This window comes from Pyxicephalus adspersus, chromosome 4, assembly GCF_032062135.1.
Source record: "Pyxicephalus adspersus chromosome 4, UCB_Pads_2.0, whole genome shotgun sequence".
Lineage (NCBI taxonomy): Eukaryota > Metazoa > Chordata > Amphibia > Anura > Pyxicephalidae > Pyxicephalus > Pyxicephalus adspersus.
The window spans coordinates 33,737,745-33,753,293 of record NC_092861.1 but is presented as its reverse complement, the minus strand read 5'-3'; the positions used below and the strand labels follow the sequence as shown (position 1 = coordinate 33,753,293).

At 37.8% G+C, this 15,549-nt stretch overlaps 1 protein-coding gene across 1 annotated transcript; it reads right to left on the bottom strand.

The window, feature by feature from the left end:
• Positions 1–6,787: 6,787 nt before the first annotated feature.
• On the bottom strand, positions 6,788–15,549 carry PPP1R7 (protein phosphatase 1 regulatory subunit 7). The gene is made up of 10 exons (XM_072407810.1): positions 15,415–15,549; positions 14,483–14,581; positions 12,834–12,889; positions 11,976–12,041; positions 11,567–11,697; positions 10,474–10,636; positions 9,663–9,779; positions 8,098–8,202; positions 7,875–7,961; positions 6,788–7,308 (listed from the first exon to the last, which is right to left on the bottom strand). The coding sequence occupies exons 1-10, from the start codon at positions 15,449–15,451 to the stop codon at positions 7,132–7,134; spliced, it is 1,038 nt and encodes a 345-aa protein (XP_072263911.1). The 5' UTR covers positions 15,452–15,549; the 3' UTR covers positions 6,788–7,131.

Genomic DNA, 15,549 nt, shown 5'->3' with positions numbered 1-15,549 from the left:
CATTCATAATGAAGTAAAATTTAATTCTGTATATCATTTACATACTCAACAACTAATGACCACAGGAACAAGTTCAGCCCATTTTTATCTGAATACCAGAGAAGGAGAAATATTCCCTTGGGGATCAGACTGCACCTTTTCAGTTCTCTGTATCTAAATGAAGGTTAGTCATAGAACAGCAAGTACTTTCACAATTTTACACACAGTTCCTGTGGAATTCATTCAAAGCATATCTAAAGAATGAGACCTTCAGGTCAACAAGTTCTCTCTGCTGCTGCCAATAAAAAGGTAGGCTGAACAGAATGCCCTTTTTAATATGGGTTTCCAATTGGCTCCCCACCTCTCAGATGTGGCCAAGAATGGTTTCAGTATTTGTGTTAATCATGATTATACCTGGCAGACCTAAACACACAAGAAAAAGTAAGTGAATTCATCTACAGTGATATGCTAAAATACTTTGAGAAAAAAACTGAGAACTTCAGCATCTCATCCCAAATATATTGTACCAGACAGTATATAGACCCCATCAGGATTTTCAGTCTAATGCAACCAAAAGACTTTCTTAGCTCATTGGTTTGCAAAACACCGAGTGATTGAGAATCCTGGTTGAGTCTGTGTACTATGTTGGATGTCAAACTTATCTGTGTTTTACATTCTTTAATGGTACATTAGAAGGAATATAGGTGAACTACGGGCCACTGCACCCACAATTCATAGGTAGGCATTGGGCTTCACTAACTATTATTAATTATGGTAATATATAATAACAGACAGAAGAGAATAATTTTCAGTAAAAGTGGAGTTACACCTATAACATATCATGATTTTACAGATTTTAATGCACTTTTAGATTTAGCCTGAACATTTCATGGCCATGGATCATTTTTCCCTCACCCCTCTCTGCAGAACAAGTGTTAAGAAATATTCTTCCATCATTTGGCATACATTACACATTTGAAAAGTTCCCCAGACTTTGAAAAGTTATATATTTTTTTCAGCATTTTATTTCAAGATTTTTCCCATGCAAAAATCATATTGTTTAATGAAATGAACAGACTATTAGAGCATTGCAAAGCCATTTACACAAGGTGATTTTTTAAAACAAATCTGTATCGCTATGAAACCCAACAAAAGCAAATTAAATTGGCAAATAAACTGGCTAAGGTGAGGGACTGAAGTAATTTGGGCTGATTAAGTACTAACTTGGAGGTTAGATTTCACTTTGGATAAATTTGCTCCCTTTTGAGTATCCTAAGCAGGAAGATAAATGTGTTGATTCCTCAGTCTGATTACTCTTAAATAGATCCTACTTCCCCTAAAATTTAGATCTGAACTTTTATCCACTTTAAAATGTAGAAAATTCAAACAGTCGAAAGGAGACATATTTTCACATTAAACCCTTGCTGGGGAACATTTCATTTTACTTGAAGTTTTGTCCTTCGAAGGCTTTGATTCTCGTACCATAGGTAAGTTTTACAGCAGTGTTTCTCAACCAGGGTTTGCAGAGATTGCTATGGGTTCCTTTAGCAATGAGTAATTTGTGCTTCTCAGGTCAGTTACCAATGACAGACATTATCTTTTTGGCTATCTGTAAGTGTGACATTCTCCCCACTGACCACCATTGTAAGAGGCATTCTTCCCACTGACCACCACACGAATACACTGTGAGCTGTGGACATAGTAAATATAATAGGGGTTCCCTGAAAGTTATTTCAAGGGTTTCCTGTTAACAAGGTTGAGAGGCTAATTCATAGCAAGGAACCTACTTCAAGTCGTTTAGATGAGGGAACACAATTCATATTATTTTATGGGAAGGATTTTTAATCCTGCATTATATAAGTAATAGGTGGACTCTTATTTAGGGTTTAGAATGGTTATATTATATATTGGGGGAAAAGCTCATGTTATAATCCAGCAAGGCTGTGCTAGGTCTCATTTACAGAATTTTCTCTTTGGCAAAAGACATTTGTGTTGTGAGCACAATAATTGGTTTCGTGCAGGGCAAACCCTCAGCTTTGGAAGGTATAATTAATTACCTCTTTTTTATTATACATTTTTCAGCATGTATGCCAGCAACAATATCATGTAGATCACTAGCACCCTGCATATAATAAAATATCAGCACTTGAAATTTGTTGAAAGCCTGCTGGCACATTATTCAAGGTGAAAGCGAGTGTTCCAAATATTATCAATGTTTATTATAGATATTCACCTTCACCCACACTGAAAATAAACGTTGCCTTATATCCTTCCTAGAAGGCTGCATAAAGCTTGCTGAAAGCTCTATAATTGTTGCGGTACACCCTGCTCCTAAACGGGCTGTATGTACAAGTCATAATGGTAATATCTTCTGAGCAATATTAAAGTATATTTAAAGCCAAAATGATTTTTTGTGTTCTGTGGACATAACAAGATTTCACTTTTTTAGTTCTTTGGACATAACAAGAAATAAATGAAAATGATACAAAGTGTTGTACGTTTTCATATTGTTGTCTCCAGAACAGCTGTCTTCCTTGGAAAATGACCTTTTAATGCCTATCCTGGTAACAACTCAAAAGTCTTATCATCATAGTGGTTACTAGGACAGGCAGGGAGAATGAACCTCCATAGAAAAGACATAGTCAACAACCTGACTGACCTGAATGAACTATAGAATAGACATAGTCAACAACCTAATTTGGCTTGTCACCCTGGTGGTGCTACTTCTATTTTACTTAATGGTGAACTCCAGGCTATTAAATATTCTCTAATTTTTTGTCTTCTTAGTTTGCAGGAAAAAATAACTTTGTAAACGCTTGTCACTATGATTGCTTGTTGCTATGATTGCTTTAGGCAAAGTATGCCCGGGCACTATTGGGGGGAACTAATGATGCTCCCACATGTTTTTGATGTTTTTACTGCACTCCTGTAATTAACAATTACCCTGATGTAATAGGAATTGCAATGAGTGCGATTGCAGGTAGGTGTGTATATACTTATTAGCTTGTGTCCGACATGGAAGACAAAGGGAAGTGTTGGCCAGTGGCAGAAAATGAAGGTTGACTATAGGCAGGACAAGTGGGGTGATTGTTATCATCCCAGATATCCCATTCTCCACATTGTACTGAATTATGATTGTTTTCGGGAGAATGCTGTTTTGGGATCTACTGTAATTTGTACTCCATAATTAATAGGAATTTAGGTCCTTACATGGACTGATGTTGTTGTAGGCACATATTAAGTAATAATTGGACCACCTTAGATTTAACTCAAATAAGCTCTTAAAATTTCTACAACAGATACTTTTAATATGAGGGATAAAGCTTGGCCATAATAGGTTATTTAAAGGCTCTTTGCAGGAGTTTTCCAAATAAGGTTTATGGAAAGCCACATTTTTGACAATACATAGTTAAATTTTGATTTCCAACCAGGGTTCAGCTTATGCTGTGCATGCTTGTTTCACAACAATGCCATTCATTTTCATATGCTATTAAATGCTATTGAACTGTCCATACCAATAGACTGCCAGCTGGACAGACTGTCACATATAGAGATTGTTAGTCTCGTAGAGAACATTCTGTATCATTGGGACCTATTGCAGAGCCATACACAGAAGACTGCTAGATAGATACTGGAGAGTTTAGGTTCAGAATTTAATAAATGTTTGGCAAAGCTGTGTAGACAGAATATCGTGCAGGGAATGTGTGCTGAATAGAGCAATACAATCTTATTTGTCCTTCAAGGTCCCAACCTCCGGCATCAGAACTTTTTTTAGACAAAAATAAAGTGAGAACCAGATTTCCAAATGTAGGAAAAAAAACATCAAGGCATTTATTTTATTCTTGTACTTCACATCCTTAATTTTCATTTTGCATAATCTGCAAACTACAGGCCAATTGGCAATCCATCTTCACACATTTGTGGCTGTCAAAATGTAAATTGCAAAGCCTACAAATATATTTAGATGTTGGCAGTTTGGTTAAAGTAAACAGCATTCACAACATATTTAGTGCAGCTCATTTAGAAAACCTGGAGAGAAGCAATGTCTATGTGCCAGTAATCATTCATCCAATTTCAAATGCCAAGTTTTTGATGCGGGACAGAAAACATTTCAAGGAAAATTATACAGAGAGATCTGCACAAGATGCCATTACTGATCCCTATAAAAAATGCCTGGTTGTCATACCAATCCTGTAGCCTAATTATTTATTCATGAGTCGAAAACAAATATAATGATCAGGAGAAGGGATGAGGTGTGTGATTTTATGGATTGGAGTGGAACTTCACTGTTCAATGTTTGCTATTTCTGCAAACCTATATCATTAAACTTTAAAGGACCAATAATGCCCTGCCTGTTCTTCAATTGTGATCAGCAGTATTAGAATGGCCAATAATGAAGTCTTTGGTGTGTGCCACCCCCCTCTTAAAAATATCCTGGAACCAGCCCTTTGTCAGTGTGTTGGAGCAATGTAGGAAAAGTTACTGACAAGAATTAAAAAGAACCACCTTTAGCAGCAATAACTTGCTTATTATTATTATCATTTTTTGTATGACCTTCTTAGTCTTTTACATGATTGTGGAGGAATTTTATAGCTTTTGAATGCCTACAGCTGTCAATGAACTGAAGCAATGTTGCATTTAAGTCCAGTTCTCTTTACATCCCACCACAGTATTTTGAACAGGTGGAAGCCTGGACTTTGCCATTTCAAAACTTTGATTCTTCTTTTTTCAGGAATTCTGCTGTAGATTTGCCGGTGTGCCTAGGATCATTGTCCTGTTGCATGACTAAATTTAGTATTAAGATATGTGTGTTTTTAATATGTCAGCAGAACTTGCAGCAAATACATGCACAGTTAAAACTGCACTACAATTTGTAGCATGTCTGCATGGCCACAACTATAGATGTGTGGTGTGGTTATAATAGTAGTTGCAAACTTCACAATGTATAATGCAAGTAACTTTACCTTTGTAGTGCTGCTGATCAATGAATTCAATGCTGGAGTAAGCCAAGGAATTGCAGCTGATGGTAGCTAGAAAAAAAAAAAACTATGACAGTAGGGTGCCAATACTGCTGCTTACTTCTAGTTTTCTGAAGAATGGAAATGTATTTTGGATTGGGTGAATGGTATCTGCGTGTATTTTACTTTAGACAGGTAAGCTCTGGAATGTTCCTAATTGATCTCTTAAGTATCTACAATATAAGTCACTGCTACATACTCCCTTAACATATCTTTTACTGCTCTGTAACATGGCACTTGTGTTTGGCCTGGCAGTGGTTGGTTAATTTGCCACAATCACAGGTTTACAAAACTACCAAACAGTTTGCATCTTTCTGCATATTAATATAAAAAACCGTTACTGTTGTGAATTCCATCCAAAACAGTGTAATGTTAGGGAGGCTGATAAGTGACTCCAGCTTCAGGTTTGCACCTCTGGTACTGCAATGCTCAACTCATCACAACTGGAGGTAAGGAAAGCAAAGAGCTTGGCCATCTTCCCCAGTTTTAAGTTGCCTGCCTCTCTGAATACAGGAAGCAAAACAGGATGAAAGTAGGAGAAAGATACAGCTATATGGCAGAAGAGGGATTAGGGTAAATCAACTGTTCTGTTCTCTGTGGCAATTTGCCAACCATGGAACTGTGTGGTAGAGTTTTGTGTGTCTTATCAGGCACATGGTACCAAAGTGAACATCCATGTCCAGTTTTGTGTTTTGCTGGGAGATGTTGTGGATTTCACATGGTTTTGTAGAAGGTGAGTCTAGAAATACATGTGCAAAGATCAAAATCACCCCCCCCTTTTTTTATTATACATAAACCTTAGATTTTTTTTTTTTTTTGGGGGGGGGGGGGGGGGGGGATGTCCAAGTTCAATATTAATGTAATTGGCATTAGAAACCTTTAAAAAAAAAGTACTCTCCCCCCCCCCGACACAAATGTTGTTCAGAAGCACCAAACAGCAGTTATAATGAACAGGGGAATGGTCCAGCAACAATATTCCTTAGTAAATACCATAGTCCTATGTTTAGGAGACTAAAAAAAACAGTAAAAAATAATAATACATGTTAATTTTGAGTTCAGTCTCCAAGATTTTTAAAGCAATAAAAACTCAATCCAAAATAGTATTTTCATAACTGTATCTCCACTTTCCATTTACTTGGTGTGTTCTATGATGCCTTCAGGGTGTACATCACCACACTACCAGGGGTAGAACCAAGCCAGATAATTGTCGGTTACAGAAAAAAAGGGGAAACAGAACCAGGACTTTTCCCTTCTTTCCAAAGGCAGTTTATGAATAGTTCTTTAAAGGATAAGTACACCTAGGCGAAGCATTTTGGCCATTTGCACACCTATTACCTTCCACAATATATAGCATACCAGGCCTTAGATTAGATGAGAACTTGCTTCTTATGTTTAAGCCCATTCCAAGAGCTACTTCTGTCCTTTATCACAGTCTACCAAAGAAGAGCACATCTCTATTGGATGGTAACCTCTTCACTGAGAGAACAGAATGCAAGCTTAGAATTGCATCTCCCAGGAGAGAAGCAACACCTAGAATTTACTTTAATAATGATAGCAAGTCAGGACCTCATCACAAGATGTTTATCTAAAACAGTGAAGGTACTGTGACCAATGTAGGTGAAATAAAGACAGGATAAAATAAAGTGCAGGATACAGATAAAAAGCAACTTTTGTAAACAATATTCTAAGAGAACATTTTATCAAAATGTTACCCTGTGGAATATTACAAGAACAATTCTGTATGACATGTCAGATGAAGCCATAATGAACTTACATGGGATGGACAGGTGTGGAGGATAAAAACTTTATTAACCAGAAGACTACCGTCCAGAAATAAATACTGTAATGTGACACCGTCATAAAAGAGGTGATCTCAACTCATTCTGTAAATGTTTGTCTTGCAGGAAGACAGTCCAGTGACAAGCAGTATTATGGTTTTGGGAGGTAACAGAATGAGCAACGGACAGATTTTGATGAGAAAGAAACATGCAATGCACAGGGAAATAAGAGTGTGATGGGAGTGATTAGATGGCATACAATATAAATTCACACAAAAGATAGTTGTTTTATGACAGAATATTTTGTACTGTGCTGCTACAGTAGGAAGGAGACATCCTAATTCCCTCAAATCAACTCAGAACCGGACAAACGTTGCATCAATCTGGCGGACGCAGGGCAGCGCCAGCATGATTTTGCGCCTGTATTGGTTGTCTTTCTGTATAGGGTTCCTTTCTAGATACACGGTCTGCAAACCCTGGGCATTGCTTAATTCTTCTAAGTCTGCCCAGTTATCCACCAAATTGTCATTCATCTACAATAGGAAAAAAAATATATATAGTATAGTCAAATTGTCAAAATAGTAAAAGTCATTTAGGTTCTTTAAAGTTCTTTTACTAAACACAGCCAAAATTAGACTATTAAGACAACCAGCACTTTCAGAACAAGGTCAGTAAAGACAGCCTCCAAATCTCTGCCATGAGAAGACCCTATTAAAACAAAAATAAATGAATGGCTCAGTTTGGCCTGTTATTAGCCTGCTTTCTGCATCAGTGAATAAAATTGAACTTTAAGGGCCATTAAACGTTGTGCCTTTTCTTAAGACACAAAACTATATAAATAATCACATTATACCAGTGTGTTCTTTAACGAAAGCAAAAGATATCTGTATCTGATTTATTTACTCATACAAAGAGAACAACTATTGGTATAGGCTGGTAACTAAACCACAGACACTAAAGAAAACAAGAAGATATTAATTTCCCCAAAACAATCTATGAATACACTGCTCGCATTATTAGGGAAAAGGGTAAAGGTAATTTAAAAAAAAAAAATTTATAGAATCACCATTATTTCATGTCATTATAAGGTGAAACCTACCCAGAATTCCTGGAGTTCTGTCAAATGTCTTATGTTTTCAATTCTCTTTATTCTGTTAGAAGCAACGTCCAAGGTTGTAAGCTTTTTCTAAAGACAAGAGAAGAAGAAAATGTAAAAGTCAAGAGTCCTAACTGCCCTATTCCCACATAAAGTAATCTGTGACCAACTGACAACCTTTCAGCCAGGTGCCTATAACCACCCCAGTGCCCGTTCAGCAGCTTACATTGTTCTCCAGACCTTCCAAAACTTGGATGCCGTTGTCACTTAGGTAGAGCTCACGCAGATTCACAAGACTTTGAAGGCCTTCAATCTTTGTAAGGCGATTACTCTGATAGGAAAAGAAAGACAATAGAATAGTTATGCACTGCAATGACTCTTGTATGATAAACTGTTAAAAAAAAAAAAGTTAACTGGGCATCTTATTAACAAAGGAAGTTTGAGGTGTAGTCTAGGTGTTACCTGTAGCTCCCTACACACAGCAGAGGAGCGAGCATATTCACACAAAAACAGGAATTGTGTTATTTTTTTAAGAATACTAGGTGAACATAATGGGGAAAAAAAGGACTGGTAAGGTTTAATATTACATTTTTGTACTAGGTTTAGGTATGGTCTGGCTCTGGGTGTACATCCCATTTTCTGATGAACATGCAGGTACTGTCCTATAATAAAGGGCAATGCCCTAAGTACAGGACACTCTTATAATGACTGTTTTTTAAGCTGCAGTACAAGTACAAAAAATACAATAGATATAGCACTAGTTTTCTTTAGCAAAGACTCACATCTTAAGTTCTACCTGTTCTACTCTTTGTTGACATTTGTTAATTATTTTTTAGGCTCACTGAAAAGATGTTTAAGTCCTGCTGCTTGTTCCTGGAATCTTTGCTTTGACAGACAAAACAAACTTTACATCTGATATTCCAGTAATTGTGTCAGATGCCTCATGCCCCTTGTAGTTCTCTTAGCAGCCCCTACATCACTGCAGCACACAGTACTGATGTAGGGGCCAGTGGATTGAACAACATGTTGCAGGAGACACTTGCGAAAATGTCAAATGTGAAGACGTTTTGGCAGTCACATCTCCTAATCAGAAAGTAGACTCTAGAAATGGGCAGCAGAACATGAACATGTAAAATATTCAACATAAGGATTTGTTAAAAGACTGGGTTGCTTAAAAAAATGATCAGCAAGATCTGACATTTGATATACTAGTGAAGTATCTGTAGCATAATCAGATATTTTCCTTTAAGGTTTAAGATGTTGCTCATACTTTCTAAAGGCATGATTGATCCATGGAAAGTAAAAGTACAGTCCAGGTTATTAAAGCAAAGAAAATGTAAAAGAAAATCTGGAGTCCTAAAGTGGACATCCAATCTGCTTATATTTGTTTTCAGGGGGTCCTTTTCTCATTTATCAATATGTGGTTTACATTTTTCTTTCTACTTTCAAAGCCCAATGGTAAGGCTAGAGTCAAGTTTTAGGTACAACAATGGAATACATTTAAAAACAATATACCATCAGGTATTTTTTTTTTTTTTCTATGGCAAAGGCTTTCTTGTCATCGGTGGTGTCTAAACAAGGTAAGGTAGCTTTTTTTAGATTTATCTTATTCATGGATGGCCAGTGCAGATAAGAAAATATTTTGGACTTGGAAAAGGTAGCAGCAGTAACTAGAGAACTACAAGTAGAAGTGTTGTGCATACTTTATATACATTATCATAGGAGACCTGAACACAGCAATTGAGTTTAGTTCTGCTTGAAGTATTTGCTTTGTAAAAGATAAGAATTTACCTGTACACTTAATACAGTGAGGTTAGATAAAGTTTCCATGTTCTGCAGTTTGGTAATTTTGTTTTTACCAAGAAAAAGGCTGTCAAGATCTCTTAATGTATCCAGATTCTCAATCTCCTACACCGAGAAAAACAAAAAGGGAACATGACTAATATTTTAGTTAGATTTAGAAAAATGTAATGCAAAAAGAACCCATATACAGTAGACACTACTTGTTAGATATGTGTAGTTTATTAGAATTCAGATATTACTAAACTACTGACACCCATTTAGCATCTAAAGGAAATTACATTTCCATCCAATTTTTTTTTCTAGTTTTGGATTGAGTGGGGAAGGGTCTGTCTGTGTCAGACCAGAGAGGGAGAATCTTATTTTGTTTGTTGTATACTTGTACCAGACAACAATGCCAGGAGGGTGACACCATATCTCTGGTATGATTGTCACTTTCTTCTGTGCTGCATGCTCAACGCATAATTAGGAGGAAGCAACACACTAATAAATCAACTTAGTCTACTCATGTCTGCACATGTGTATGCTGGCTCCTTCCCTCCAATCCCTAGTCCTGCTGTGTAAAATGCAGATATCAAGATAGATTCAAGCAGGTATGCAAACAATGTAAAAAATACAACTTTACATTATATTTCTATCTGAAATTCAGCTTTACCCAACAAAGAGGAAAACAAATAACTTCTTCTGCATCTTCTGTCATCAGTAAGCGGAATTTAGCTAAAACTACAGTAACATTTTTTTCCCCTTTAATGAGTTCAGGCACTAAGCAACAATCTTTTATTATTTCCAGCAATTCACTTACTCTGATACGGTTTGAGCCCAGTTCTAACAACCGGAGTTGTGTTAAACTGCTGAGATTCTCAACCCGACTGATCTTGTTATTCACCAAGTAAAGACGCTGCAATGCAGTCAGCGACTCCAGACCTTCAATGCGTTTTAGAAGGTTGAATGACAGATCAAGAATTCTGCAAGAAAAAAAAAAAAGGGTCATATCTCAATGCAGTGCTAAATAGTGATGCTTGAAATACTCTAATGCAGTATATAAAAAAAATCTTGGAGTGGGATTCAAATTATACAAGCAAAAAAATAAAAAAAAATAAAAACACAGAGCGGAAGAAATGTTTTACACAAATGACAGAGGTTAGTGCACCAAAGACAAATATACCCATAAAAATAAAAACATACAGCACATTACTGGGGGAAATAGTCTTTTAAATACTGCACATGAGCCCACCATCAAGCTTATTTAATAAGTACTGAGCAGAAACCCTGTGACTGGGAGAACAGTTTCTATGGGTTACAGTAATCAAAAAGTTTGCTTTTAAATAAGATCACATTCCTTAAAATCTTGCTTGCAATGCTGCCCAACTATAAACTTTTCTGGGCAATACCTTTGTATGCAAATATTGAACGCCTTAGTTTTGATAATTTGCCATACAGATCCTAGCCCTGCCAAGTACATTCAGAACCCATTCACTGGTACAAAGAAGGGATTATGGTAATGACAATACACAAGAAGAGTATTAAGAAAAGTACTGACTGTAGTATGCAGTCATTTATTAACATGAAAGTTAAAAGCCCAAAGAATGATAAAGATGCTGTCATATCAGCTTCACCCCACCATATGCTCTATAATCTATGATACAAGAAAACAAACACAGTTTATTTGGTTGTTAAAAAGGCCATGTTCTGCAGCAGGCGGCAACTATAGCATTTGCTTTCTGGGTTCTTTATACAATGATATGATCTGTAAGTTGCAATTGGCATGATGCTACAGAAGGAAACATTTGAGACAATGAAAAGTAATATTACTGGACAGTGGTTCAATTCACAAAAGAAAGGAGAACGATGGAGCCAAAAGGAAAGAAGAGACTACCCTGGCAGAATAGACTCACTGGAGTTGACTCAGGTTCTCCAGGTTCTGGATAATACGGATTTGATTGTCATACAGGTCCAATTCATTCAATGCGACCAACTGTTCCAAGTTTTCAATCACCTTTATAAGGTTTTGACGCAGGCATAGGGTCTACAGGGTCAATGAGAGAGGGGAGGTTAGAGGACAGAAAATGATCATCACATGCAAAGAACAAAAAGGGTGAAACAGGTTATGGGAGCAAAGAGGGGAAAAAGGCACTTTAGGGGAAGCCAAACAATACAAGGGAGAACGTTCACATACGAGCAGAATACATCTTTTATATAGTATCTGAATAATGGAGAAGAAATCACAATAAGAATTAGTATTTCAGAAGGACATAAATTATTTAAGTTGTATTCTTACTTAAACAGAATCATGTAGATACTTACCTTAACTTTTCTGAGCACCTCAAATCCCTGAATCGTTCCTATTCGCATGTGGTTTAGGTCAACATCCTACAGCAAAAAATACAAGATTAACTGTGAAGTGGATATAAAACAAAAAGCTAAATGATATAATTAAGCAGTTTATTCTCCAACCATAACAGAAGGATTAACGTTTGTCAATAGTTTATTGCTGTGTGTGCCTCTTGGAAAGGTTTGCCTTTTGCTTTACAAAGTCCATAGTCATGTCCCTCAAAGGAGCTAACAATCTAATGTCCCTACCATATTCATATGTCTTTAATACAGTAAATTTTGGGGAAACCAATTAACCTAACTGTATGTTTTTGGAATGTGGGAGGAAACTGGAGTATCCAGAGGAAACCCACACAAACACAGGGAGAACCTGCAAACTCCATGCAGATAGAGCCCTATCGGAGATTTGAACCTTGGACCTAGCGCTGCAAAGGCCAGAGTGCTGACCACTGAGCCTCCGTATTGCCTACATTTAGAATCTTTGATAATGTTTGAATGCTCTCTGTATCTTCCACAACCTTCATTTTTTTACAGGTGTCTCAGAGATGAGAACAGAGGGAAAATCTCCTCAGTAGCAATATGAAGGTCATAAACCCTTCGTCAATAATATGACCCAATCAATCATCATTATTTACGGGTTTAGAATTCAGTCTCCAGACCACTTTGCAGTCAGCATTTTTTTCAGCAACACACAGCATCTCATCACTGAAGTTCATATATAAATATTTACGTGTGCAGAGCAATGCATGCTGAACGGAAGCTGGATGCCTGTTATATCTCTGTTGATCACAGAACATAATAATAGATTAGGATAATCAGAAGATTCCATACCTCAGCTTCGGGGTCCAAAATGATGGTCTCCAAGTCTACTGGTGTCTCAGAATCATCTAAGCAATAATAAATATGATGTAATAAGGAGATTATAGTAACAAATAAATCCACATTTATACATTTTTTTTTTAATTTACCAAGTAATTCACAGCAACAAATTGTTGCCAATCGTATTATTCTGACTAGACTAACATTTGGCTGGTTGATTTAGTTCTTTTTTTATCTTTGCACCAAATCCTAAATTAAATCAAAAACTATACACCGAGAAAAACTACAAAGAAAAAAAATGTTTCTCATCCAAATTTGCCGTACAATTTTAATCATTTTAGTTGTAAATACTCTGTGTATCAGTCCTCAGGGCTATCTTACATTGAAGGGTATACATAGGAACAGATTTATTAAAGCTCTCCAAAGCTGGGGAGGATACACTTTCATCAGTGATGCTGGGTGATCCAGCAAACCTGGAATGGATTTCTTTAAAGTCATTTGCTATCAAATGTTTTGAATCCTGGACCAGATCCTTTCTAGGTTTTCTGGATCACCCAGCTACACTGATGAAAGTGTATCCTCTTCAGGCTTAGAGAGCTTTAATAAATCAGGGCCATAGTGTGTAGTTGGTGACTCCATTGGTATGTGTTTGCTGGGAAGTGATTGAACTCTAGAACAAGTCTGCACACCTGGCGGGTATGCACCAAGCTAATTGGCAGGGTGGTTGAGAGTCAATTTGGAACTTTTCTGATTGATAGATGGCTAAATATATAGTGTGCAATTGAAGGTCTCCAAAAAGTATAACAAGAACAGATAAAAAATATTTCAGTATTTTGTAGAATCTGTAAAATCATCTAACAGTGTATATTTCTTAAGTGCTTTGTGTTTATTTTCCACATCCTGTACTTGTGACATTGCCAGTGCATGTTGGACTTTATTGGTTTTATTTCTTGAGACACATGCATCCTGGGTAGTGCTAGCAACTGTGAAAGGGCGATCTCTTAAATGTAATACACAAGCGATAATACTCCGTTAGGGGAAAAAAAAAAAAAAACACCTACAACATAAAGATGCTTCACGTCATGAATTGTTTAGGACCCATTCACAAGACAATGATTTGTGTTGCTTCTGTTCATAAAAAGTAGGCTCAGGCATACTTGAAAATAAGGCACAACACAATGCATGGAGTCACGCTATGTCGCTGAGGTGTTTCCGATGTGTGCTACTCACAATGAATGCATCACTTCATGCAACATAGTAATGTAAATGAGTCTTTAGAACAAGAGTAATGTGTGCTATGCAGGGTTACACAACGTTGCAGCAGCCACATCTCCATATTAGAGTTGGTGGGCTGGTGAGTAATTCCCAATAGAAAAAAAAGCTTTTCTGCATTCTTTATCTGCAGCCTTTCTCTGTCATGTCTTTGAGTGATGATGCATAGCATTTACAGAACACTTTTCTCATGGAATGGATTGCATGTCGCTGTAGCCAGGCTGTAAGCAAGGCACAGCAACATTAAAGCAACATGCAATATGGGTCACTTCTCGAACACATTTCTGTTTGATTCTAGTGAGGGAAAACTGGTACATAATCTCCTAATTTCCTAGCTCCATAAACATATTCTTGTATTGAATTAGACCGCTAAAAACCTGAGCATGTACCTGCTGCCTCTTCACCATTCTGCACTTCTCCATCTTGGACAACTCGCTTCTCTTTTATATCATCATCTGCAGATTCATCGGACTCTCTACGTTTATCAACTATGTCCATGGGAAAAAAGGAAAAGGTCAGAAAGAAAATGTACCATATGATGAAGTAACATAGGATGATGTAGGTATATTACCAAACCTATATAAACAGCATTTCCTATTTCTACATAAATGACTAACTGATGTGCTTTTCAGATCATTATGATCCAAGATTTTTATAAACCAGGAATGGTGTGCCAATCTCAGGTAGGTATAACATTTATCTTAGGGGCAGGCGGCAAGAGGAAGGTGAGCGGCGCCAGGCCGGCACACCAACGGGCAGGTGAGCGGTGCCAGGCCAGCTAAAGGGCCTGTGATTGATCCCAGGATGGCACCGAGGGGCTGTCAAACAATTCCAGGCTGGCACCGAGGGGCTGTTAACGATCTCAGGATGGCACCAAGGGGCTGATCATTCTATTTCACAATCACATTGCAAGGTGTGGCAAGCCATTAGTGGACAGCAACCAATGAAAAATCAGCTTTCATTGCTGTGAGCACAGTACACCGCCATCTGATAGGCTGCTGCAGAATACAGGGCTCCCTACATCTCGCTGGGGAATCCCTACAATTTGTCTGTGTCTGCCTTGTGCTGCAGAACCACAACTACCAGCATGCCCCGTGCTTTCACAAGCTGCCCGCAGCACTTCCCGCTTGTTGTGGCACTCCGGGTTTTATCACCTCTTGTCACACCTAGCAGGGCAGGGAACGCTGGATCTTTTAGTTCTACACCCAGAGCCCCAGGCTGCACCGACCGGGTCCTAGCCCTCCTGACACATTCCTCCCCTCAACCCGCCCTGACATTACAGAATGTGACACTTCCATTCCTAGCCCCCCCGTCATCCTACCTTCCATGTCTTGCACCTCTCCCCCGCCATACGCCATTGTATTGCTGCTCTCCTAGTTCCGGAAGCGTCCACCTCCACCAATCATAGGCCCCCGCACAACAGCCAATACTGGGGACTGCGGAGAGGGTCTTGTAC

Coding starts and splice junctions, on each gene's coding strand:
- PPP1R7 (XM_072407810.1), bottom strand. CDS start 15,451: ATGGCGTATGGCGGGGGAGAGGTGCAAGACATGGAAG. Junction 12,042..12,833: donor TTTTGGACCCCGAAGCTGAG/GTATGGAATCTT, acceptor TTTTTGCTGTAG/GATGTTGACCTAAACCACAT. Junction 7,962..8,097: donor TGGAAGGTCTGGAGAACAAT/GTAAGCTGCTGA, acceptor TCTTGTCTTTAG/AAAAAGCTTACAACCTTGGA.